General features: G+C 59.8%; 1 protein-coding gene across 11 annotated transcripts in view; it reads left to right on the forward strand.

Moving 5' to 3' along the window:
- The first annotated feature begins 9,056 nt into the window (after positions 1 to 9,056).
- The window catches only part of CELF5 (CUGBP Elav-like family member 5), a 50,163-nt gene continuing 32,816 nt past the window's right edge, over positions 9,057 to 26,403 (forward strand). For 10 of the 11 annotated variants that reach the window (XM_058537710.1, XM_058537713.1, XM_058537708.1 and 7 more), the window contains exon 1: positions 9,171 to 9,315. In XM_058537710.1, the coding sequence (XP_058393693.1) occupies positions 9,171 to 9,315 (145 nt within the window). Of the gene's footprint in view, positions 9,316 to 26,403 lie in introns of all 11 variants that reach the window. The other variant, XM_058537707.1, reaches the window with a different exon arrangement.

The following is a 26,403-nucleotide window of genomic DNA, read 5'->3' on the forward strand; positions in this document are numbered from 1 at the left end:
TGGTGTGGCCTTGGGACGTGGTCCCCAATCCCGGGGGATGGCGGGCGGCTCCCCAACTCCCACCTCCAACCCAGCCCTGCACTCACCCTCGCTCGGCTCAGCTCCCTACTGCCCCGTTGTCTTCTCTCTGAGCCTGGCCCTCCAGGCTTTCCCAGCGCTCCGGCCTGTCCCCCTGGGAACCCGGGTCCCTGGGGCGGGAGGGGGTCCCGGAGGGGAGAGGCCGGAGCCCTTCCACTAACTCCCATCTCACCCCGGCTCCCTGGGCCTCGGTTTCCCCATCTGTGCAAGGAAGATGCGTCCTTGGGCAGCTGGGGCCTCCGTGTCCCTCCCGGGGCGTCCAGGTTGGGGGTCACAGGAGAGCGTCTGCTGAAGACACGGCCGTGGGCCCGTGGGGGCCTCCCTTCCCGGGACTGGCGGGGGAAGGTCTGGACCTGAACCCCACAGCCAGGCGCCTCGCTGGGAGGGGGGCGGGGAGGGGCCTCCAGGGCCGGCTGACCTCAGGGAGCCCCGGGTGAACCCACCTGTTAGCAATATACCCTGGAGCGAGTGCCGAGGGGAGGGGGGGGCCGACGGCTCCACGGCCACCGGGGCGTCTCCGGCCCGGGGCCCAGCCCTCCCGCCCCCCACCTCCCACCCCCCACCTCCCACCCCCCGCCCAGGTTCTCTGGGGGCAACGGGGCTGCGTCTCTGCCTCCGTCTCGGCCCCCTGTGCCTGCCGGGCTCGTCCCTCCCGGGCAGGGTGCCAGCCCATCGGGGGGGTTCCTCTTCGTCCCCCTGTTCCTCCGCCCCGCCGCGTGGCCCGTCCCCCCCCGGGCCTGTCGACCGAGGGAGTGGGGGCTCCTCCTCCCGGGCCACAGGCTGGCGTGGATGCAGTTGGGCGATCAGAAAATAAAGCCATATTGAGAGATCAGCCTCGCGTCTCCTGGCCGGGGGTGGGTGGCAGCTTGTGACAGCCTTGGGGTTTGATCGTCCCCACGTTTGAGGTGGTCTGGGGGCCGTGTGTAGAGTGGCGTCCCCCCTGCCTTCTGCCCGGCACCCGCCCAGGTCTGTCAGTCATTCCACAAACGCTCACTGAGCATCTGTGTGTCAGGCTCCTGGGACAGGGCAGGCGGACAGAAGACGGGCTTCGAGGTGTGTGCTCGGGGGCCAGTGAAACAGTGGGGGAGGTGGGGCGTACGGGGGGTGTGACTTACGGGTGGTGGGGGTGGTGCGTGTGTGTCACCCGTGGAGGTCTCCTCGCACCCCTGTACAGCCCCTCCCTGCGCCCCTGCCCCCCTTGTCCCAAGGTGGCTGCTGATCACGTCACGACAGATTAGTCTCATTTGACAGTGGAGGCTGCAAATATCTGGCCCCCTGCTAGAGCTCGGGGAACCACCACAAATGGGAGACCCTGCCCCGGCCACCCTGGGGCTCACAGTTCCTGGGGAAGACGGGTAACAGACAGAAATAATCCCGGTGGACAGTGAAGGCTCTCCACGGAGAGGGCTTTGAGTGAAATCAGAATGACGAGAAGGATCAAGCCATGTGGAAATCCAGGACAGTGTTCCAGGCAGAGGGCACAGCCCGTGCAAAGGCCCTGGGGCAAGACCAGGCCTGGTGTGTTGGAGAAACAGCGAGGAGGCCCCTGTGGCTGGAGCAGAGGGAGGAGGGGGAGAGGGAGGAGGGAGGGCCGCGCGGGGCCTGGAGGGCCTTGGCGAGGCGTTTCATTTTGCCTTCAGTGCGATGGGGAACTGTGGGGAGCGGGCAGGCCCAGGACAGGAGGGATGTGGCCTGACGTGCATTTAGAAAGGTCACTGGCTCCCGGAGGACGGTTATGAAAATGAATCCAGACGCGTGAGGCTCATTCCGTGGGCTCCCTCGGAGCCCCTGAGCGTCACCTTAGGTCCGCATCAGCCTGGGTGGCAGCAAATGATTTGGGCAAAGGCGTCGTCCACGGGGACCCCAGAGGGGTCGCCTCCAGTGGCTTTGATCTCTTCCTGGGGGTCTTTGTTTTAAGGCAATGAAACACAGGGAACATCCCTGGAAACCACCTCAGTCTCTCCCCCTTCTGTGCAGAAGCATCGTCCCATGTTTGTATCCTTTAAAAAAATTGTTTTCCATGAACATTTATGAATACAGGACAATATTCAGCCTGTTTTGTGTACGGCTTAAACATTTTTTATAGATCGCGTCATGCTGTCCTCCTCTGAAATTAACTCTTGCTTGTATGTGTCTCGCGCATACACACTCCTGTTCACGGCTGTGTAGTATTCCATCCTCAGAAGTCACCTCGAGTTTCACCCAGTCCCCAGCTGATGGACACACATCTCGTGCCCAGCTCTCCACCATCACAAACCTTCCCAGGCGCCTCTTGGGACACCAGGAGGGAGCGTGTTTAACCAGAGGTCAGCCCACCGGCTGGTGGCCGAGTCTGGCCCCCAGCTTGTCTTTGTAAATAAAGTTTTATTGGCACGTGGCCACGCCCACTGGGTTACGTGGGGCCCGCGGCTTCCCTCCTGTTCCAAGGGCAGAGCTGAGCAGCGGCAGCGAGACCGCACACCCCGCCAGACCACGGGGCTCCTGACAGGGAAAGCCTGCTCCCCAATCTTCACTGTGGTCTTCCTCCTCTTTCAGAGTGGACGAGAAGGACCTGTCATTTTGCAGTGGACACACATCCTTGGCTTTTGAGATTTCCGTCCCAGCCCTGAGATTTACTCGTGCCTTTCTTCACCGTTTTGACCTACAGAAGGTCCAGAGGAAATCGAGTGGGGGCGCCGAGTGGCTCGCTTAAAGGGAGCGTGGCTCCAAGGGGCTGCGGAAACTTCTCCACCCGCGGCCCCACATGGGGCGTCCTCCATCCACGCCTGCCGCCTGCCCGGGGACCACAGACCTCAGGGCCGGGGACGAGGGCAGAGAGTGACGCTCGCGGCCGGAATCCAAGACATGACCGGCAGCGTCCTTCACAGTCAAGAACATTCCAGACCCCGTGCTGCATGCTGGGGCCGTCTCTCCTCCCTCACCCTGGGGTTTTTCCGCCTCCTGGCCTCTCGCTCGGCTTGTGTGGAGGATCCTGGCTGGGCTTTTGTGGAATGTCCCTCACTTGGGTTTTTTTTTTTTAAGATTTTATTTATTTTTTCCCCCAAAGCCCCAGTAGATAGTTGTATGTCATAGTTGCACATCCTTCTAGTTGCTGTATGTGGGACGCGGCCTCAGCATGGCCGGAGAAGCGGTGCGTCGGTGCGCGCCCGGGATCCGAACCCGGGCCGCCAGCAGCGGAGCATGCGCACTCAACCGCTAAGCCACGGGGCCAGCCCCCCACTTGGGGTTTCTTCTGTGTTTCCGCAGGACCAGCCCAGCCTGCGCGTGGGGAGGGGGTGGGATGTCACTGAATGTCACAGGATGAAGTGGAAGCAGGGACGGTGTGTCCTCGGAGCAGCGTCCTGCCGTGTGAGCCCTGACGTCGTGCACCATGTCATGTCTGCCGGGTTTTTTGGTTCCAGAACATTCCATCACCCCAGAAGGAAACCCCGTCCCCATCAGCAGTCACTCCCACCCCCTCCCCAGCCCCTGACGACCAGGAACCCGCTTTCCGTCTGTGGATCTGCCTGTTCTGGACATTTCACGTCAATGAATCCTACAGTATAGGAACCCGTGCGGTTTTGACTGCAGGTACCGGAAGGCGCTGGGGCTGGCTCATTCAGAAAAGGGGGTCTGTTCATCCTTTCCTCCTCACCTGGGGAGGAAAAGCCACCGACGAGTCCCAGGTTCAACGTGGCGCAGGCTCGGCCCCACGGAGCTCTCGTCGTTCCCGACCTGGGACTCCCGGCCAAAGAATTCACGGGCCCCGGGGGCAGGCGTCCACTCCGGGCCCAGCAGGCTGCGGCCGGAGGGGCGGAGCCACGTCATAGGAGGGATGGGGACTGCGGTGTGGTGCTCCCCGGGGGACGCGTGCCCAGCTTCCGGGCGCTCAGAGGGCGGGTGTGCTTCAGCCTCCTGGAATGTGCTAGAAGAGTTATGGGCAGCCTGGGCAATGAGGGGTTTGGAGACACAAAGGGGTCAGGGCCAAAGGGCATCAGAGTCCGGGGAGCCAGGGTGAAGCTGGCATCACCCAGGGAGACAGGACAGCTGCCCCCCCAGCACAGGGCAGTTCCCTGCTGTTCTCACCCGGGCTGGTTCTGCCCACAGGGGACACTGGGCGACGTCTCGGGACATCCATGGTTGTCACAACTGGCGGCGCTCCTGGCATCAACTGGGGGGGCCGCTAGGGATGCTGCTCAACCCCCCACAGTGCCCAGGATGGCCCCCTACAAACCATACGACCTCACATGTCCACAGTTTTCTTTTAAGATAAATTTATTGAAGTTGGCATGATTATTTCGAGAACCCTATTCTGGGAGACGAACACTGAGCACGTGCAAAGGCCCTGGGGCAGGTTTATGAAGCAACAGAGGTCCAGAGAGCCTGGCGACTTGCCCGAAGCCTGCCAGCTCCCGGCTTCCCCCGGGCTCTGCTGCCCGCTCCCTGCTTCTGCAGTGACGGCCCACATCGTGGGCCCCCTGCGGTGATGCCGATGTGGCCAGGGTTCCTCTGGCTGATGATAACCCAGAGCATCGGCCCTGTGGGCCCCACAGGCCTCCAGGCGCATGACCTCAGTTTCCTCGGCCCCGACCCCTTCCCCGATACGGCCGAGGCGTGTCAGCAGGTCAGGGAATAAACTCCGGGAACAGGTATCACTCAGGAGGGGAAATGCTGAATCTAAGCTCCCGGAGGTCAGACGCCAGCGAGACCGGGCCCCTCCCCGCCCCTTCCCCGGAGTCTGTTTTGGGTGGAAGAAAGGGGCTGAGAAAATACATCTTCAGCTCGCAGGAGGGCTGGTGGGCTGTTATTTTTATTCTTCTTAACGGCTCTCCGGGCGCAGCAGAGGCCCACAGGCCGTGAGCATCCCGCTCGGGTCTCCATGGAGACGGAGCCTGTCTCCAGCCCGGCTCCTCCAGCCCTGCCCGGGCCGAGCCGAGGACCCGGGGCTGGCGGGGCGGGGAGACCCCTCACCCCGGCTCTGCTCCTCACCCAGCCCTGATGCCCTGCGCCTGGCCGGGGGTGGGCAGGGGGCTGCTGGGAACACTCGTGATAATAGCCGTTTACTGAGCGCTGAGGGTGTCCCAGGCGCTAAGCCCCACGGATTGGCTCACTGAATCCACGCCAGGGGCTTCATCCTCTTCCCCCTCCTTACGCTTGGCAAATAAGGAAACTGAGGCTTGGCTGCCTAGAGCGTGGGGAAGGCGGTGTGGGATCGCGGGAAGTGTGTGGGCCCCGGACTTGGGCTGGCTGGGTTCAAATCCCAGCCCTCGTGCTGTGTGACCTTGCACAGGTAACTTGATCTCTCTGGGCCTCAGTGTCCACCTCTGTAAAGTGGGTATAGGAATAGTACTTACCTCTTGCGGTTGCCATGAGGATTGGGCAGGGCCCGGGGTAAGCTCACCTGGGGAGCAAAGTCTAAGGGGATGCCGGAAAACTCGGTCATCAAGAATATTTTAATGCAGTTTTTAAAAAGTCAAAATTAATGACCCCAAAATCCATAATGAACAAAATGTCACCGTTTTATAGAATCCGTATTACTGAGTTTTCCTTTGGGCTCAGCATGGCATTGTGACTGGTCCTGTCTCTGTTTTAAACTAAAAATTAATTTTAATTTAAAAAGAAAGGAAACAAATAAATTAAAAATAATAAAATCAGGATCAGTAACAGCGCCAGGCTGAGCCAATGGGAAAAAGCAGCAATGCCGACCTGTCTTTCTTTAAAGTTTTGATACTTTGTTCGTCGTAATTTTTTTGCATTAATTTTGAGTTTTAAAAATACTGCATTAAATATTTGTATTGTTTTTTCTCAATTCAGTGACTTCTAGTATACTCACAAAATTGTGCAACCATCTCCACTATCTGGTTCCAGAACATTCCATCACCCCAAAAAGAAACCTCATCCCCATGAGCAGTCACTCCCATCCCCTCCCCAGCCCCTGACAACCACTCACTCACTTTCTGTCTGTGGATGTGCCTGCTCTGGACATTTCACATCAACGGGATCACACACTGTGTGTCCTTCTGTGTCTGGTTCTCTCACTGAGCATCGTGTGTTCAAGGTCCATCCACGGTGTGGCTGTGTCAGGGCTTCATCCTTTTCATGGCCGAGTAATATTCCATCGCATGGATATGCCACAAACAAAATGTAGTATATGCATACAATGGAATATTGTTTATCTTGACCGAGTTTTTCTGGTCTCTCCTCTTGGATTTTATGCACAATGTGAGGACCTCACCCTAGTTCCGGCCCTGATGGTTAAATTAATATTTCCTATAAGTTGCTTAGCTCAGTGCCTACTGTGGAGCCCCTGAGATCATCCCCTCCAGCCCAACACAGACTTCTGTCCCCCAGTCACTCGGCACAGTGGTCTCCCGGCTATAGTCACGGACCTCCTCGCTGTTTCTCCAGCTGTCAGGCAGTTTCCTGCCTCAGGGCCTTTGCATATGCTGCTCCATTGACATCTTAGCTCAAAGGTCACCCCCTCTGAGCAGCCTTCCCTGAATTTGCCTCCTGAAGCCATCCCTCCACTCACCTAGCTGTTTCCTTGGTTGCATTTATCATAGTCTAAAAGAATCTGTTTATTGGTACCCATCCCAGTGGTTTGTTGTGTGGACTGAATGAGTTCGCGCCTGTCAAGCTGTTAGCACAGAGCCTGGAACCTGGAAAGAGCTGTATAGTTTATCAATAAACAAGTAAATATATAGCATATTAGAATTAAATTAAAATGGGTATAAATGCTCTGGAAATAAAAGGAAGCTTGAGAAGGGAGGTAATGATGGCTGAATGATTTTAGATCAAGTGGACAGAGAAAGTGATGGGGGATTGAAGCAGTGGGCCATGCACCATCTGGGGGAAGGGCATTCCAGGCAGAGACCGCAGCCCGTGCAAAGGCCCTGTGGCGGGACAGGGCCTGGCATGTTGGAGGAACAGCGAGGAGCCCGTGTGGCTGGATCAGAGGGAGGAGGGGGAGCGAGGGAGGAGGGGAGGGCCAGGAGGGGACGGGGCAGGTCGGGCAGGGCCTGGGGGGCCACGGGGAGCACCTTGGGCTTTAATTTGGGGACATCTTTGAAGAGTTTTAACGAGGGGCATCATGACGCCCATAGAGCACTTGGCCCAAATGCGTCGATATCCTTTGAAGTATTTTGAACAGTATATCCACATAACAGTTGTGATAAAAAGTGTCACTTCTGGTTGCTGTTGATGAAAACACAATGTTTGCTATTTCTATTCAATAAATAATAAAAGCGCTGAGCACAGCGCCTGGCACAGAGCATTATCAAAGTGTTCCATCTTATTGCCGAAATTATTATTCTTATTATTAACGAGTGACATACTTAAAGTGCTGGGGACAGCCAGGTCAACGTCAGGTAAGCATCCTCTAGAACAGTGCGCTTTTAGTGTTTTTCTTGTTGTTCTCAGTGGGAGGAGCCAGTGCCACCTGGAAGCTGGATCTGTCCTGCCCAAAGCTTCCTGGTTACTCACCCAGAAGGTAGGGGTTGTGGGCCCACTGGCCTCAGTTTCCCTGCTGGGACTGGGCACGGGGATGCAGGCTGTGCAATACACACGGGAGACCGGATGCGGGACGTGGGGTGCTGGAGGTGGGAGGCGGGATGCGCGCGGGATGCAGGATGCTCGCAGGATGGGGGATGAGGGATGCAGGACGCTCGCGGGCTGCAGGATGCTCGCGGGATGCGGGATGCTCGCGGTATACAGGATGCGCGCAGGACGCAGGATGCGCGCGGGATGCGGGATGTGGGATGCAGGATGCTCGTGGGATGCAGGATGCTCGCGGGATGCTCGCAGGATGCAGGATGCTCACGGGATGCTCACGGGATGCTCGCGGCATACAGGATGCGCGCAGGACGCAGGATGCGCGCGGGATGCTCGCAGGATGCAGGATGCTCACGGGATGCTCGCGGGATGCTCGCGGTATACAGGATGCGCGCAGGACGCAGGATGCGCGCGGGATGCGGGATGTGGGATGCAGGATGCTCGTGGGATGCAGGATGCTCGCGGGATGCTCGCAGGATGCAGGATGCTCACGGGATGCTCGCGGGATGCTCGCGGCATACAGGATGCGCGCGGGATGCAGGATGCACGCGGGATGCGGGATGTGGGATGCAGGATGCTCGTGGGATGCAGGATGCTTGCGGGATGCAGGATGCTCGCGGTATACAGGATGTGCACAGGACGCAGGATGCGCACGGGATGCGAGATGTGGGATGCAGGATGCTCGTGGGATGCAGGATGCTCGCGGGATGCTCGCGCGATGCGCGCGGGATGCAGGATGCGCGCGGGATGCGGGATGCTCGCGGGATACAGGATGTGCGCGGGACGCAGGATGCGCGCGGGATGCAGGATGCTCGCGGGATGCAGGATGCTCGCGGGATGCGGGATGTGGGATGCAGGATGCTCGCGGGATGCTCGCGGGATGCAGGATGCGCGCGGGATGCAGGATGCTCACGGGATGCTCGCGGGATGCTCGCGGCATACAGGATGCGCGCGGGATGCAGGATGCACGCGGGATGCGGGATGTGGGATGCAGGATGCTCGCGGGATGCAGGATGCTCGCGGGATACAGGATGTGCGCGGGACGCAGGATGCGCACGGGATGCGGGATGTGCGCAGCATACAGGACACTCGCGGGATGCAGGATGCGCGCGGGACGCAGGATGCGCGCGGGATGCGGGATGTGGGATGCAGGATGCTGGTGGGATGCAGGACGCTCGCGGGTTGCTCGCGGGATGCAGGACGCGCGCGGGACGCAGGATGCGCGCGGCGCCGCGGCGATGCGCGCTCCGGCCGCCAGGGGCCGCTGCGGAGCCGCCCTTTTGTGGTCCTGATGCTGGAGCGAGCGGGCGCGCGGAGGAGGGAGGAGGGCGCGGGGACCGGGCGGGAGGGGGGCGGGAGGCGGCGTCCGTCGCTCCAGCTGCGAGTCCGCCCGCCGCCCGCCGCCGCCGCCGGCTCGGTCCCGCGCCCGCCGCCCGCCGCCGCCCGCCATGGCCCGCCTGACGGAGAGCGAGGCGCGCCGGCAGCAGCAGCAGCTCCTGCAGCCGCGGCCCTCGCCCGTGGGCAGCAGCGGGCCCGAGCCCCCCGGGGGGCAGCCCGACGGCATGAAGGACCTGGACGCCATCAAGCTCTTCGTGGGCCAGATCCCGCGCAACCTGGACGAGAAGGACCTCAAGCCGCTCTTCGAGCAGTTCGGCCGCATCTACGAGCTCACGGTGCTCAAAGACCCCTACACCGGCATGCACAAAGGTGGGCGCCCCGGCCCCCCTCCGCTCTCCTCCCGCGGCCTCCCCGCCCCACCTGCCGGCGTCTTCTCTCCCCCAGCCCTCTCTCCTCGCCGCCTCCCTCGGCTACAGCCACAGCATCGTTTCTCCCCCCTGTTCCACCCACCCCCTCCTCCCCCCTCTGGGGGTGCAGCTGACAGATCCGAGCTGGCCCCCTCCCCTCTCCGCCCCCTCTCCCTCCCTCCCCACCTTCCGGCATCCTCTCTCTCTCCCTCTCTCTCTTTCCTTTCTCTCCTCTCCCATCTCCCTCTACCTCCCATCCTCTCCCCCCCCAGCATCCTTCTCTCTCTCTCTCCCTCTCCCTCCCATTCCCTCTAGACCCCCACCCCTTCCTCCCTCCCTCACCCGCTCCTTCCTGCCCCTTTGCTGGGGGAGCTGCCCCCCCTCCCGGCCCCCCCATTCATTCAGCCTCCCTGGACCCCGTCCGGGAAGTTTGCACCTCTGGACTCTGTTGCTTTGGTCATTCTCACAAAGCCAGGCCGGCGGGGCAGGTCCGGCCGGCCGCGGGGGACACGGATGCCCAGGACCCCTGGCTAACCGGTAACTACAAAGGAAGCGGGGGTGGGGGGCGCAGGGAGCTGAGCCAGGCTGGGGGTGGGGGAGCGCCAGCCTCGGGTGGATAAAATGCTACCGCTCGCCCTCCCCCCTGCCCACCCTCTCTGTTCGGAGCAGCACCCCCCCCCCTCCGCTTCTCTGCCCTCCCCTCCCTGCCTCCACCTTTGGCTCAAGTTAAAACTGGCCGAGCCTGTTAGCAATGTGTCGAGGTCTGAGGCCAAAGACGATGAACCTGGACCGTCCATCTGGCAGAGCCCAGATCCCGGGGTGGCCGGGGAGGCGTGGGCGACCTGTGAGCGCGGCGGGGAGGCCGCTGGGGCGGGGAGGCCTGCCTGCCTCCCTCCCCCGTGACTCTCTCTCTGATGGCGTGCTGGGAGGGGGTGCCCAGGGAACGTGGCCCCAGCCTGGGCTCCCATCACGGGCCCAGTGTCTGAATTGGGGCAGCTCTGACAGCTCTCCTGTCGGGTGTCAGGGACCGGGGGTGGGGGTGGCCAAAGCTTTGTGCTGGACACCCCTGGCAAGACCCTGGAGGGGCCTCGGGGGTGGACCAGGGCCCATGACCTATTTCAAACCCCATTTGTCGCCATCCTTCCTCCATGTTGCAGGCGCAATAAGCATGACTTACATGTTTGTTGAATGAATGAATGAATGGATGGATGATGGGTTGGGGCAAGCCACAGGGAGAGTCTGGTGGGATGGAAACCAGGCCTGTCACTTCAGCTAGACCCTCCAGCTGTTACCCTGGGGGCAGAAAGGAACCCCTCCCCTCCCCCACCTCTGTTCAAATCCAACCATCACCAAAAAAAAAAAAATTGAGCCTGGAACATCTAACTCGCCCATGTGGCCTAGGAGGGCAGGGGGCTCGCGCTCGCCCGTGAGTCAAGCTCAGGGGTCTACGGCTGCGTGGAGGGCTCTTTCCACACACGCTCCACACACGCTCACCCCTTGGCGTGTCTGAAGAGCCCATTTCTAGAAAGAATCTGATGGGAGTGGGGGGTGTCCACGTGGCCCCCCACATGTTGAATGGAAAGGCTTGGTGAGCTCTGGGCCAGGGAAACAGATGGGGTGCAGGGGGATGGAGACGCCCAGGGGTCCTTCTCCCACTTCTCAGTTTTAAATCTCCCCTGGAAATCCCCCCACCCCCACCTCGCCGCCAGGAGAGATGGGGGGGCTGTGGCTGAGTTTTTACCTGGCCCGGAGCCTCAGTTTCCCCACCATCAACAGAGCAGGGCCGGATGAGTGTGGGTTATGTTTTTTCTGGCTGGAGAGTGTCAGGATTGGGGGCGCTTCGGGGTCTTTCCCATTTCCGAGCTTTCCTCGGAGGGTGAAAATTAGGAAGCGGGGCGTCCACGACACCCAGCCCTTTGTAGGGGCCCTGGGTCCGTCCGAGCCCAGGATGCCGGGCCAGGGGGTGACAGATGGGGGGCTTCCCCTCGTGTCCACCCCCCAGTACCCTTAGGTCAGGAATGGACCCCCCTCTTGATCCCACCTGTGCTGGGTCTGGTGGGACCTCACCTGTGGGAGGGAGCGGGGGGGGCAAGCTGGAGGTGGGGGCGTGGAGGGCCAGCGGCCGGGATGGAGGCCTGGGTTTGGGGCTCAGCTGTGTGGCCTCTGGCCAGAGACCCTCTCTGGGCCTCAGTTGAAGGAAGGTGGAATGATGAATGGGTGTCGGCGGGAGAGGGGAGGTCCGGGCCCCACTCGCCAACACTTATCCGGTTTGGTTTCTTGGGGGTCAACAGGGTGCCGGCTGTCCGGCGTTGGTGCCGGCTGAGAGCGGCAGGGGTGGGAGGTGGAGAGAAATCCCCCCCAGAGCCTTCTGGGCCCCGGATGCTATGGGATCCCGCAAGGCTGGGCACCAGGGCAGCTGAAAGGGCCAAAGGGGGGCCGGGCGCAACGTCCATTGCGGGTCACAGTGACCCCGGCCCTTGGCATCGCCACTATCCTCACGACCATCGCATCCTCCATGCTCGTGTTCAGGGGCCTGTGTGATCCCCCCCTGAAGGGACCGCCACTGAGGTGGGCTGGCAAGCATCAGTGCATTTCCCATAGGAGGGAAACTGAGGCCCGGAGGGGCACATACTGGTCCCAAGGCTGACCAGAGCTGGTCCCCCTCACCCCCTGCCTCCCTCCCAGGCTGGGGGAGCAGAAGTTTATGTGTGTGACGAAGGGGTGACAGGTTCCCCCAGACCCAGAGTGAGGCCCCCCAAAGATGATGCTGGGGAGGGAGGGGGCTGGGGCATCTGACGGGCACGGCCAGGGGTGGGGCGGAGGCACCCCGGTTCCCAAGGGCCTGTGCAGGGGGCTCCGTGCTGAGGCCCAGAGAAAGGCAGGGGGTCCAGCTGGGCCCCTGGGCTCTGGGGATGGGGCTGGGTGGGGGGAGAGGGAGGGAAGCGAGGGGTCCTCAGAAAGAGGGCAGCCCGTGGGCGCCGGCTTGTTTTGTTTCCAAGGGAGAGAGACGGAGATGGAGAGAGACAGAGAGACAGAGATGGAGAGACACAAGGAGAGATGGAGAGACACAGAGACGAGAGAGAGACAGAGAGAGGGAGAGACAGAGAGAGGGAGAGACGGAGGACCCCCCCATGCACACACAGGGAGAGACAGAGGGAGGGCGGGAGTGAGGGACAGAGACAGAGAAGGGGGAGCAGCGAGGCCACCAGGCTGCTCCCCGCCCCCCAGGTCTGCCTCCTCCCGAGAAGGGGGGCCTCCCCCTGTGCCCCCAGCCCAGCCCAGGGGCTCAGGTCGGGAACTGGGGGGCCAGGATGGGGCTCCCTATGGCCAGGTCCAGGCATCGCCCCCTCCAGTCCCCTGACAGTGGACAGACCCCCTCTGGGACGTCCCTCCAAGGGGGCTGGGAGCACGTGGGGGCCCCGAGGTGCCCTCTCCCCCATCGGGGCGAATATGGATGCCCCCCTGCCCAGGGGCAGGCGCCCAGAGAGGGCTGTCCTGGCTGCCGTGTGGCCCCCCGCTTATGGTGATCGCATATGCGTTTGCATGTTAATGACAATATTTGTCGTAAGGCGGAGGTTGAGGGGCTGGGGCGGGTGGGGGCGGGCGGGGGCCTGCGGTTGCCATGGGAGCCCCAGCTGCTCTGCTCGCCGGCGGGAGGTGGCTGGAGCTCGCGGAGCTCTGAGGCGTGAGATTCCGCGTGTGACGTGCCAGCCCCGGGGGACGCGCTGCCTGGCAGGGGGACGGAGGGGGAGCGGCTCTTCCCACGGCGGAGGCGGGGGCCAGCCACCGGGGCTGGCTGTGTGGCCTCCAGCCGGGCGCCCCCCTCTCTGTGCCTCAGTTTCCCCAGCCGCCCATTCTTCGTTGATTTAACAGGCTTTTATGAGGCCCCTGGGGCCTTACGGGCGACCGTGACATCATTTCTGCCCTCCTTCAGGCAGAGAGCAGTGATTAGGCGCCTACTGTGTACCAGCATTTGTTCACACGGAATCCCTATGGGGTTCATGATGGAGTGAACAAGACACGAATCCGTCTACCATATAATCAACGTGTGTTGAGCACTTGCTGTGTACCAGGCCCCCTTCTAGGCCCAGGATACAATATGGGGCAAAATAGATAAAAATCCCCCTGGGACCCTTCCCACCCCCCCCCCCCGCCAGAGCCCTATCCGGTCGGGGGACACGGTGAAGAACTAGGAGGTGACAAGGCATCGATGTCAGGGCTGCGATGGTGGAAACACACCAGCGGGGACCACCCAGAGGAGGCCCCCACCCCTGCGGGCGTGGAGACCAGGAGGGCTTCCTGGAGGAGGCGGCCAGTGTGGGAGAGCACTTAAGAGCATGGCGTTGAGACGAGTCAGTTTCTCTGCGTCTTACCGGCTGTGTGGACTCAGGCAGCATTTTTATGTCTCTGAGCCTCAGAGTTGTCATCTCTAGAATCCGGAGACCAGCGGGCTCCCGTCTCAGAGGGGGTTGGGGGGAAGGTGAGGACCAGAATGGCGGTAAAGCTCGTGACACAGGGCTGGGCACAGAGTCCGTGCTTGGGCAGTGGGAGCTGGGCGTATGGTGTGCCTAAGCTGAGACCACCAGGGGAGAGGGGTCTGTGATGGGAGAGGTGTTCCTGGCAGACGGCATGTGCAAAGGCCCGGAGGAGAGCTAACGCTGGAAGCTTCCGTTTCTGTCCTGCTGGGAAAGGAGTGAAGGGCCTTGGGAGCCCCAGGATCCCCTTCTGATGTGGGGCTCATCTGGCCAGGCTTTTCTGAGAGGTTCTGGAATTGGGGATGGACCCAGGAGTTTCTCTGAAATAGGCTCGTGTCTCTCTCTGTCACCCCGCTATTGGCCGGTGGCAACCTGGCCATTAGGAACACTCAGTAGGACCACACTATTCATTCATTCATTCATTCAGCCAACACTTCCTGAAAGCCTTTTGGGGCCTCCTCTTGTACCAATCAAGGGAGGTCTGAGGGCCTGCTGATGGAGAGACAGAGCTGGTCGTTGGCACCTACCGACACAGTGGTCAGGGTTGGGTCAGAGGGAGAGATGCAGGGTTGAGGGAACTGGATAAGGAATCGGGGGCTCAGCTGGGAAATCTGGCTGCCTGGAGGAGGGGCATTAGATCTGGGGCTTTGAAGGGTGAATAAGAGCTTGCCAGGTGGAGAAAGCATTTCATTTATTTATCCAGAGATACACTTACTGCATTCCGGGCCCTGCGATGAGTGTGAAACACAGCAGTGAGTCGGCCAGGTGGAGGTCTCTGTCCTGCTGGCTACGGGCAGAGAGAGCTGGGCTCGCAAAGGCCTGGAGGTGTGAAGGGGCATGGAGGAGGAATTAAGCGAGGCCTGGGAGATGAGGCCAGAGAGTCAGCAGGGGCTGGACCCTGAAGTGTCTCAGATGCTGGGCTGAGTTTGGACTCTTGCCTGAGGGCACTGGGAGCCGTGGAAGTTTTTGGAGCAAGAGAAGTTCTCGGTTAGACCTGCACGGAAAGGGAGCTGCCATTGCCACCACCAGCCTCTGCCCAGCCTCGCAGCCTCGCTCAGGATGCTGACCCCCTAGACACCTGGGTGGATAACATGGAAGCTCCCCCTAGGGCGAGGCCCACGTTGTGGGAAGAGAGGAGTGCAAAGAAGCAGATGTGCTCAGAGGGCAATGGTTCTCAGGGAACCAGCTTCCCCTCCCCCACAGGGATCAGATGAGGAATTGGGGCTCAGAGAGGGCCACACCCGGCCGCAAGTCACACAGCGATATAGCTAGGTGTCACGCCCCCCAGCCTGAGCCCTGACCCATTTTGGAAGAGGATTAGAGGAGGCAGAGAAAGAGACGTGATGTGGAGACGTAGAGTCAGGGGGAAAGCCATCCAGGGAGGCTGGACCGAAGGTGACCAGGGCCAGAGGGTGGGGCTGCCAGGTTTGGAAGACACTGACCTAGCAAAGTCCTGTTGGTCCAGGGTCCTGGTGATCACCACTGACACGTAAGCTCTGTGAGGACAGGGACCACGTCTGGTTCGTCATTTTGCAGCGGAGCATGTCGATGAAGGAGGGCGCAAGGGAATGAGGATGGGAGGATGGGGGAGAGGTGGGATGGGGGAGGGTGTGCTGGCTAAGATGGATAGAGAGATGGATAAGTGAGTGGGTGGATGTAGGCACAAATGGATGGACGGATGACAGTGACTCAGTGGATGTCTGAGTGGATTGGTGGATGAAAGTGTGGGTAGGTGGATGGAAGTATAAATGGATCAATGGATGGGTGGGTAAATGGATGGGTGGATGGATGATGGATGGATGGACAGATGATAGATGAATGGGTGGATGGATGGATGGGTGGATGGATGGATGGATGATAGATGAATGGGTGGATGGATGGATGGGTGGATGGATGGATGGATGATGGATGGATGGATGATGGATGGATGGATGGATGGATGGGTGGGTGGATGGGTGGGTGGGTGGATGGGTGGGTGGATGATGGGTGGATGGATGGATGGATGGATGATGGGTGGATGGATGGATGGGTGGATGGGTGGGTGGGTGGATGGGTGGGTGGATGGATGATGGGTGGGTGGATGATGGGTGGGTGGATGGATGGATGGATGATGGGTGGATGGATGGATGGGTGGATGGGTGGGTGGGTGGATGGGTGGGTGGATGGATGATGGGTGGGTGGATGATGGGTGGGTGGATGGATGGATGGGTGCGTGGGTGGATGGATGATGGGTGGATGGGTGGATGGATGGATGGATGATGGGTGGATGGATGGATGGGTGGATGGATGGGTGGGTGGATGGATGGGTGGATGGATGGGTGGGTGGATGGATGGGTGGATGGATGGGTGGGTGGATGGGTGGATGGATGGATGGATGGATGGGTGGATGGGTGGGTGGGTGGGTGGATGGGTGGATGGATGGATGATGGGTGGGTGGATGATGGGTGGGTGGATGGATGGATGGGTGCGTGGGTGGATGGATGATGGGTGGATGGGTGGATGGATGGATGGATGATGGGTGGATGGATGATGGGTGGATGGATGGATGGGTGGATGGATGGGTGGATGGATGGGTGGGTGGATGGGTGGATGGATGGATGGATGGGTGGATGGATGGGTGGGTGGGTGGGTGGATGGATGGATGGATGGATGATGGGTGGGTGGATGATGGGTGGGTGGATGGATGGATGGGTGCGTGGGTGGATGGATGATGGGTGGATGGGTGGATGGATGGATGGATGATGGGTGGATGGATGATGGGTGGGTGGGTGGATGGATGGGTGCGTGGGTGGATGGATGATGGGTGCGTGGGTGGGTGGATGGATGGATGGATGATGAGTGGATGGATGGATGGATGGGTGGCTGGGTGGATGGGTGGGTGGGTGGATGGATGGGTGGATGATGGGTGGATGGATGATGGGTGGGTGGATGGATGGATGGGTGGGTGGGTGGATGGATGACGGGTGGATGGGTGGATGGATGGATGGATGATGGGTGGATGGATGGATGGTGGGTGGGTGGATGGGTGGGTGGGTGGTGGATGATGGATGATGGATGGATGGATGGGTGGATGGATGGATGGATGATGGATGATGGATGGATGGATGGGTGGATGGGTGGGTGGATGGATGGATGGGTGGGTGGAAAGATAGAAGGATGGATGATGGATGGATGGAGGGATGGGTGGATGGAAAGATAGATGGATGATGGGTGTGGGTGGGCGGATGGAAGGAGGGAAGTTGGATACCTCCCCAACATTTCCACCTTTCTCCTCACCTGGTGACTGGGAATGGCCATCGGTCTGACAGACTTGGTTTCCATTCCTGGCTCTGCTTTTTATTTCTGTCTGATCTTGGACATGCCGCCTTATTTTGGGGGACTTAGCTTCCTCATTCATACAAGAGAAGGAATATTGATAGCTGTCTTCAGAGTGTAATTGTAAACTTTAGAATGAGTTTATATAATGTGATTAACATCATTACTCTGAGTAACGGCTTGCATATCCATAGCTTGAGGTCCATAGTGGTCAGGCAGTCAGAATGTCAACAGTTTTGTAAGTCTCTATGACGTGCCAGACACTGAGCTAGGCTCCTGGGACACAAAGCAATCCAGGCAGGAGGAGGGGCTGATGATAAATTAATAAAGAAACAAATAAGATTTAGTTAGGAGTGAGTTGCTATGAAGAAAATAAAACAGAATGTGTGTTGTGGGATGACGGCTTACCTTGGGTGGCCAAAGACAGCCTCTCTGAGGAGGTGACATTTGAGATGAGACCTGAAGGACAGATGAGAAAGCTGTTGTTCTAAAGCCAAGAGAAAGGCATTCCAGGCAGCGGGCACAGCCCGTGCAAAGGCCCTGGGGCAGGACCAGGCCTGGCACGTGGGAGGGACAGAGAGGAGCCCGCGTGGCTGGAGCAGAGGGAGGAGAGGGAGAGAGGGAGGAGGGAGGGCAGGGAGGGGACGGGGCAGGTCGTGCAGGGCCTGCGGGGCCGCGGGGAGGACGTGGGCTTTTACCCTGGGGAGCTCAGAATCTGGAGAAGGCGGACTTTGGTCCTCCATCCTCTAGATGGGGAAACTAAGACACAGAGTCCTAGAACGTGGCTAGAGCTTCCTGCCACCTCAGTTGAACCCAGCTCCTCCGAGGGGCTCCCGAGAGATGGCACTCCGCCGGGAGGTGCCGTGGAGGGCGGATGTGTGAGGGCTAGAAGCTGGAGTGAAGCAGCTCCTCCCGCCCCCTCATCTCCCAGCAGCCTTTGAGTGTGGGGTCTTCACCTCTGAGAGGTGGGGAGGGGGCACTCATTTATATCCTTGTCCTGAACTTCTGCTAGGGTGAGGGACCAGATGAGACATCCCCGCCACAGCTAGAGCTCCCCAGAGCACCCTTATACGTGTGCGGAAATGGAGGCCCAGAGAAGGCAGGGCACCTCCCCAAGGACACACAGCAAGTTCATAACAACATCAGCGCCTGAAGGGATTTGGGGCTTCAGGGTCATTTCTTCAGCCACCCACCCGCTCCTTCTGTCAACTACTTTTTGAGTCCCTACTATGTGCCACCGATGAGCAAATCGGACCTACTCTGTGCCGGCGAGCGGCGAGCTGGTCCTAAGGGCTGTGCTATGTGGTGGCGGCGGGGCGGAGAGGGGTGTCCTGCGGGTGAGCCTTGGGTTGAGAGCAAAGCCACAGAGACGAGGCGCAGTGGGGTACACCCCACACCCGCACGATGGCTGTTACCAAACCGAGCAGAGGACAGCACGTGTCGGCGAGGACGTGGAGAATTGGCACCTTGTGCGCGGCTGGTGGGAGTCGAAGATGGTGCCGCCGCTCTGGAAAGTCGTCAGGTGGCTCCTCAAAAACGTCAAACGTCGAGTGTGATCCGGCAGTTCCGCTCCCGGGTCTATATCCAGCAGAATTGAAAGCAGGGTCTCGAAGAGATGTTTGCACACTCACACTCATCGCAGCGTTATCCACAGTAGCTTAAGAGGAGGAAACAGCCTAAATGTCCATGGACGGATGAGGGATGAACACAGTGTGTCCACCCAGATGCTGGAATATTACTCAGCCGTGAAAAGGAAGGAAATTCCGACACCTGCTCCAACGTGGATGGACCTTGAGGACACGATGCTCAGTGACATGAGCCAGACACAGGACAGACACTGTGTGATCCCCTCACAGGAGGCCCCCAGAGGAGTCACATCCACAGAGACAGAAAGTGGATGGTGGGGCCAGGGGCTGGGGGAGGGGACGGGAGTCAGTGTGTCATGGGGACAGAGTCTCAGTTTGGGGAGATGGAAAGTTCTGGAGATGGATGGTGGGGATGGTTGCGCAACATGTGAATGTGCTTCATGCCGCTGAGCTGTGCACTTAAAATGGTTAAGATGGCAAATTTTACGTGTATTTTACCACAGTTTTGAAGAAGAGCTGCATGGAGGAGAGATGGGGATATTGGGGAGGGGGTGGGGAACCAGAGTGAGGCCCCTGGAGGCAGGAAGGGGGCTGTGTGGGGGGATCAGGAGGAGACCCAGGTGAAGGGCGGTGGGGGGCGTGTCGAGAGCAGAGGCGAGCGGGCGGCAGTGCTGAGGCTGGGAGGGGCCGCAGAGGCTGGTGGTCTTGCTTTGACCTGAGAGCACTGGGGAGCCATGGCGGGGTTTAGAGCCTGGGAGGGACATAGGCAGATCAGAGCTGGGTGGGGGATATTCCTCCGGGGGCCTGTGTGGAGGAAGGATGAGGGCAGGACGGGAGATCAGAGGTCAGAGAGGTGGCCGAGCCATGGTCTAGGCGTCAGAGGGTGAGGCCTGAGCTGGGCCTGGAGAGGAGGAGACAGCTGGAGACATATTTAAGAGGTCAAATCATTAACTCTTGGCGGGGTAGGTGAGGAAGGGGGAGGGATCTAGTGAAATAGATCTTAACCAGGGGATACTGGACAATGTCTGGGGACATTTGTGGTCGTCATGGCTCATGACGGGAGAGGGAGCCACTGGCATCGAGAGGGTGGGGCCAGGGATGATGCTCAACCCCCTAGAGTATCCAGGATGGCCCCCCACAGAGAGTGACCCGGCCCTGATGTCCGCAGTGTGGAGGGGGACAATTCCTGGTGTAGGGTGACACCACCATTCTGGCTTGAGCACTTGGTGGGCAGTATGTTGTCCTGGAGACTCTCCCCTCTCTCTCATCCCCCAGCCATATCCCTCCGTCAGCAAATCCCGATGGCTCTGCCTGGCCAGCCCCATCATCCCTGGCCTGGACCAGCACAGCTGACCCTGCCCGTGCCTCCACAGTCCGTCCTCCCCGCAGCCGCCACCAGAGGGCGCCCGTGAGCTCTGAGTCTGGTCCCCCTCCTCTGCCCACAGCCCTCTGGGGCTCCCCCCTCCCTGGGAGGAGAAGCCCACGTCCTCCCCGCGGCCCCCCAGGCCCCGCACGACTTGCCCCGTCCCCTCCCTGCCCTCCCTCTGCCCTCTCTCCCCCTCCTCCCTCTGCTCCAGACACACGGGCCTCCTCCCTGTTCCTCCAACACGCCAGGCCCGGTCCTGCCCCAAGGCCCTTGCACTGGCTGTGCCCTCTGCCTGGAATGTGCTTCCCCCAGATCTGTGCGCGGTTTGCTCTCTCACTTCATTCAGGCCTTGGCTCAAATGTCACCTCCTTAGTGAAGCCTCCTCTTCCCCAGATGCTCACATGCCTCCTCCCTCATCCCCTTCAAACTTCACCTTCTCAGTGAAGCCATCCTTGCAGACATGATTTATAGTTACGGCCACTCTCTGGCACTCCAAATCCCTCTTCCCTGCTTTCCCTTTTTTTTTTTTTTTTCTGTGAAAATGAAAACTTCTGACATACCATAGATCATAGATTTTGCTTCTGTTTTTCTTTCCTCCCCAGTAGGATGGAAGCCCCGTTAGGATGGAGATTTTTGCCTTTTGTGTTCACTGCTGTGTCCCCAGCGTGTAGAACAGTGCCTGGAACACTGGATGGGTGGATGGATGATGGGTGGATGGATGGATGGATGGATGGATGGATGGATGGATGGATGGACAGGTGGATGGATGGATAGGTGGATGGATGGATGGATGGATGGATGGATGGATGGATGGGTGGGTGGATGGGTGGATGGGTGGATGGATGATGGATGGACGGGTGGATGGATGATGGGTGGGTGGACGGATGGATGGGTGGATGGATGGGTAGATGGGTGCATGGACAGTTGGATGGACGGATGGATGGACGGATGGATGGATGGATGGTGGGTGGGTGGGTGGATGGATGGATGGACGAGTGGGTGGATGGATGGATGGATGGATGGGTGGATGGATGGATGGACGGGTGGGTGGATGGATGATGGATGGATGGGTGGGTGGGTGGATGGATGGATGGGTGGGTGGATGGATGGATGGATGGATGGGTGGACGGATGGACAGACGGATGGATGGGTGGACGGATGGACGGACGGATGGACAGACGGATGGACGGACGGATGGGTGGATGGGTGGGTGGATGGATGGGTGGATGGGTGGGTGGATGGATGGGTGGAGGGACAGGTGGATAGGTGGACGGACAAGTGGATGGGTAGATGGATAGGTGGATGGATGGATGAATGAATGTATAACAGATGGGTGGACAGGTGGATGGACAGATGGGTGGTGGGTGCATGGAGAGGGAATCGCTGGTGCCGTGATGCTGACTGTAACTATGGAGGAGTCAAGAGTATCAGGGGGAGATCGAGGGATCCAGAAGGGTCCCGAGAAGCCCCAACATGTGAGGCTAGGGCAGAGGAGGAGGCAGCAATGGAGGCTGAGGGGCAGTAGTCAGGGAGGCAGGAGGTGTGCCCGGAGATGGTGCCCTGATGGAGGGGTCTGGGAGTGTGAGCCCTGGCCCCAGGCCTTGCCCCTCGGACAGGAATGGATGAGTTTATAAGTGCGGGGAGAGACCGTGGATAGGGGAGAGGACCCGTCAGCCCCACTGTTCTCAGCAGAGTGGGGGCCAGAGAGGATGGAGGAGGAGGGGGAGAGGTCGCCCCACAGCGGAAGGGAGTGGCTCCTGTAATCTTTAGTGGGTGGTGTTGTGATTCCCATTTGAGGGATGAGAAGGTGGAGGCTCACAGAGGTTAAGTGACTGGCCCAAGATCACACAGTAGAAACGCAGTGGGCAGGGTGAGGGCCCCGTCTTTAGCGCTGAATTACGGAGCTCAGGTTCAAGACCAAGAATGCGGGGTGCCCAGCATGCAGGGGGTTGGGGATCAAAGGGGTTTGAGACGGAGGTTCACATGATCGGTCATGGTTGGGATCCCCGCTGGGGCGAGGAGGAGGAGATGCTGGTGATCAGGGAGATGATGAACAAGGGTGTGTTTCCTGCGTCTGTTTCCCCAGCACAGCTGGCGCATAATAATTGCTCAGGGAACATCGACTGACCCCGCGTGAGGCATGGTGGGGGAAGGGAGGGATATAAATGAATCAAGTGTGGCTTCCGCCTTCAAGAGGGGGTCTCGATATTAGCAGGTCAGTTTGGAAACAAAATTTCTCATTCAGTCAACAAGTATTTATGGAGCACCTACTGTATGCCTGGCGCTGTTTAGGTCCTGGGGACCCAGCACTGAACAGAACACGTGAAAACCCCTGTCCTCGTGGAGGTGACATTTCGGTGGGGGGGACAGAAATAAACAAATAAAATATACGGCACGTGAGACGGTAATGAGGGATAGAACAGGGTGTGGTGGGGGTGAGGGCATTTTAGACAGGGTGCCCAAAGGTGGCTTCACTAAGAAGGTGACATTTGAGCAAAGGAAGTGAGAGAGTGAACTGTGCAGAGACCTGGGGGAAGCACATTCCAGAACAGCCCGTGCAAAGGCCCTGGGGCAGGACCAGGCCTGGCGTGTGGGAGGAGCAGCGAGGAGCCCGTGTGGCTGGAGCAGAGGGAGCCAGGGGGAGAGAGGGGGGAGGGAGGGGACGGGGCAGGTTGTGCAGGCCTGGTGGGCGGTGGGGAGGACGTGGGCTTCTCCCAGGAGGGAGGGGGAGCCCTGGAGGGCTGTGGGCAGAGGAGGGGGACCTGACTCAGGGGCTCACGGGTGCCCTCTGGTGGGGGCTGCGGGGAGGACAGACCGTGGCGGGCAGGGTGGAGGGAACTGACCTGGTCCAGAGGGGTGACAATGGGGGACCAGGATGGAGCCTTGAGCAGTGGCCAGATTCTTACTGAGCAAGCACTGTGTTCTCGGCCCAACGCTGGGGACACGTCTGTGACAGGGACACACCCTGTCCCCACCCCCAGGGGGCTCGCAGTCCCGAGGGGAGAAGGACGTGTTACTAGGTAGTCACGGCACGAGCGAGCAGAGCTGGGACGGGGGACGCACGGGCACGGGAACCCCCCATGGGGCACCGGACCCAACATCGGTGGGGAGTGGGGGGCTTCCCAGGGGAGGGGGCGACTCAGATGGGCCCTGAAGGTCGAGAAGAAATGAGCGGCGCCAGGACAAGGGCGTGTGGACCACGGAGGAGGTCAGTGAGAGGCCCAGCGTGGGGTGTGGCCGGGGTCAGGGTGCAGCTGGGCACGGGGCAGCGTCCATTGGGATCAGTCCCCGGACCTACCAAGCTCCGCAGGAAGTGACAAAAATCCAGACTTATGCGTGAAAACACGGACTATGAATAGGAAGCAGGAAAAACCAATTTTTGCCCTTCTTTTCAAAACAGTGTTTCTTTTTGGGCCGTTAGATCAGTGTAACAAGCTTCAGCGACTTAAGCAGTGCCCAACGCTCTGGAATTTTCTGACACTCAGAAGCCCTTTGCCCACCCCTGGTTTGCGTTCAACTTCAGGGGTTGTTTCTGACGTGCTGTGTGACCTCAGGAAAGCTGCCCGGCCTCTCTGAGCCTGGGTTCACTCCTCTGTGGGGGGGGGCGGTGAGAACAGCCGCCGGGGGAGAGGGGATTCCAGGGAAGGCCAGGGGGCGGCTGCCCCAGGGCCTGGCTCCAGGCACACAGCCGCGACTTCCTCGCCGTTTGGGGGAATTTTAGCCAAACCTGGGGGTCCTTTCTCTGATGGCCCCCGAACCCTCCGATCCAGCAGGGCCCAAACCGGGTTCCTCGTCTCCCAAACTGCTCCTCCTCCGGGGTCCCCGTGTATTAGTGTCCTGGGGCGGCCGTGCAAGTGACCACAAGCAGCAGAGGTTTATTCTCTCCCAGTTCTGGAGCCAGACGCCCGAGGTCACGGTGTGGCGGGGCCGCGCTCCCTCCGGGGGCTCCAGGGGAGGGTCCTTCCTGCCTCTCCCAGCTCCCGGGGGCCCCGGGCGTCCTTGGCTTGTGGCCGCATCACCCCAGTCTCTGCCCCCATCTTCACGTGGCCGTCTCCTCCCCCTGTGTCCCCTCTTCTGTCTCTTATAAGGACACTTGTCATTGATTGGGAGCCACCTGTTTATCCAGGATGAGCTCATCTCGCCATCCTTAGTTACACTTGCAAAGACCCTTTTCCCGAATAAGGGGCCATTCACGGCTTCCCGGAAGTGGACATATCTCCTCCGGGGGGACCCCCATTCAGTAGGCTGCACCCTCCCGGGGATGCCCCACCATCCAAGCAAGTCCCAGGCACCCGCCTTCCTACACCCTCCTGTTCCCTTGCCCCCAAAGCCCTGTTTGGGGGTCCCATCCATCCCTCCTCTCTGTCCTTGTGGTCCCCCGGCTCGGTCTCCTCGCCGGCCTCCAGCCTTCTGTCCCGCTCTCCTTTGTGCTGCCCCAGAGGATCTTTCCAGCACACAGCTCTGCGCCCTTCCCCTGCTCACACGCCTGCTGTGGCTCCCCACTGCCCTCGACACGAGTTCAGGCTCCCCACCTGTTCCTCAAAGCCCTTCGCCCCCGTCCATGTGCCCCTCCTCCAACGGCATCTCTCAGATGCCACACCCCTCAGAATGCACATGTCCCAGATGCCAGACACAGCTGCGCCCGCTCCCTATGCCCTCAGTTCCAAGGGCGCCTCCTCCAGGAAGCCCTCCCCCAGGCAGAGCTGTCCCTCGTCCTCTGAGCTTCCCCTAGCCCTGCGTCCCTCCCTCTGTCTCAGGCTGACCACACACAGGGGTGTGTCCATCTCGGCCTCTTCCCAGCCGGGCAGCCGTAGCATCACCCATCAGTCCGGGCGTCGTCCCCAGAGCCCAGGCTGAGCAGAGACTAGTTGCCACGGCCACCTCTGTCCCCTTCCTCGGAGAGAGCATCCCCAGGGCTGGAGAGAGGAGCGTCCTCGTGGGCTGTGACACGAGCCCTGTGCAAGAGGTCACGCAGATATGGGCTCATGTTCTAGCTGTGTCTCTACCTGTGGGTGACCTGGGCCACTGTGAACCTCAGTCTCTTTATCTGTAAGGTGGGCACTATTCTCCCCACCATTGAAGGCTCTGCAGGGTTGCCTTGGAGCCCCAGGTTTGGGAGGCCTGTATCATTAAGTAATTCCCTAATGATTCAATGTATCTACATCAAACAATGGGGTCTAGACTAGGTCGTAGGTGTCACAAAATCGTCTTTTCATAGATGCTCTGAAGGCCACCTTCGTCTTAAAATATTAAAGGTTTGGAGTGAATTTCCGAGAAGATGGCAGAATTGGGGTCTCTGCCACTCCACACCCCAGGGACCAAAGCCCCAAAGTGCAGTGGATGGGAGCGGAGCCCGTGATGTCGGATACCCCGGGGTTCAAATTTCAGCTCTACCCCTCACCTGCTGTGCAGTCTTAGGCAGGTCACTCTGCCTCTCTGAGTCTCAATCCCTGCATACTCTGCCTAATACCGTCCTCCTAGGATTCCTGCAGGGACGAGAAGGACGTGGAGAAAGTACTGAGGACAGTGGCCGCCCTGTGGACGTGCCCAGGGAATCAGCTGTTACAGTCACTGCTGTTATCTTATAAGAGAGAGGATATGGCGGTGGAGAAGGGTACAGGGTGGAATTAGACCTCCAGGGTCCGAATCCTGCCTCTGACCCCTGTCTCTGTGTGACCTCGGGCAGATGGCTTAAAGGCCAGTGCCTCAGTTTCCCCATCTGCAAAGTGGGGAAAATAATAGATACAATAGTGCCATTCTCTTTAAATAGTCTGAGGATGCAAAGGGTTGGGTGACCTGTCCCTGTAAGATGCCCGGGGAGGGTAGGACTGCCCTCTCTTCCTACCGCACCCCTCCAGACCCCCAGGGCTCGGCCAGCGTGGGGAGTGACAGCTGGACACCAGCCCCAGCCCCTTATCATTAACAAGGCTGATGTGTGGGGAGGGGGCGGCCGGGGCTGGACTCGGGGCGAGAGGCTCACTCGATGTGGACACGGGATGGGCTGAGTTTTCCCTCAGAGGGTCCCTCTGAGACTGGGGCGCAGCAAACCAGACCCTGCACAATTGAGATGGGGTCCACGGCATCTGACCCAGCCCCACACTTCTCAGAAAGGTGGCACTATTTTAAGGTTCCTTTCAGGGAGGGGTAAGGCAGGGGCCTGCCTATGGGGACATGGGGAAAATTTTAGAAAAGGTGCAGGTCCCAGGCAGTGTATCCAATTGGTTAGCGCACAGTCCGTGGAGCCTGTTTAAACCCGGGATGTTCCACTTACTGGCTGTGTGACCTTGGGCAAGTCACTCTCCCTCTCT

This window comes from Diceros bicornis, unplaced genomic scaffold, assembly GCF_020826845.1.
Source record: "Diceros bicornis minor isolate mBicDic1 unplaced genomic scaffold, mDicBic1.mat.cur scaffold_67_ctg1, whole genome shotgun sequence".
Classification (NCBI taxonomy): domain Eukaryota; kingdom Metazoa; phylum Chordata; class Mammalia; order Perissodactyla; family Rhinocerotidae; genus Diceros; species Diceros bicornis.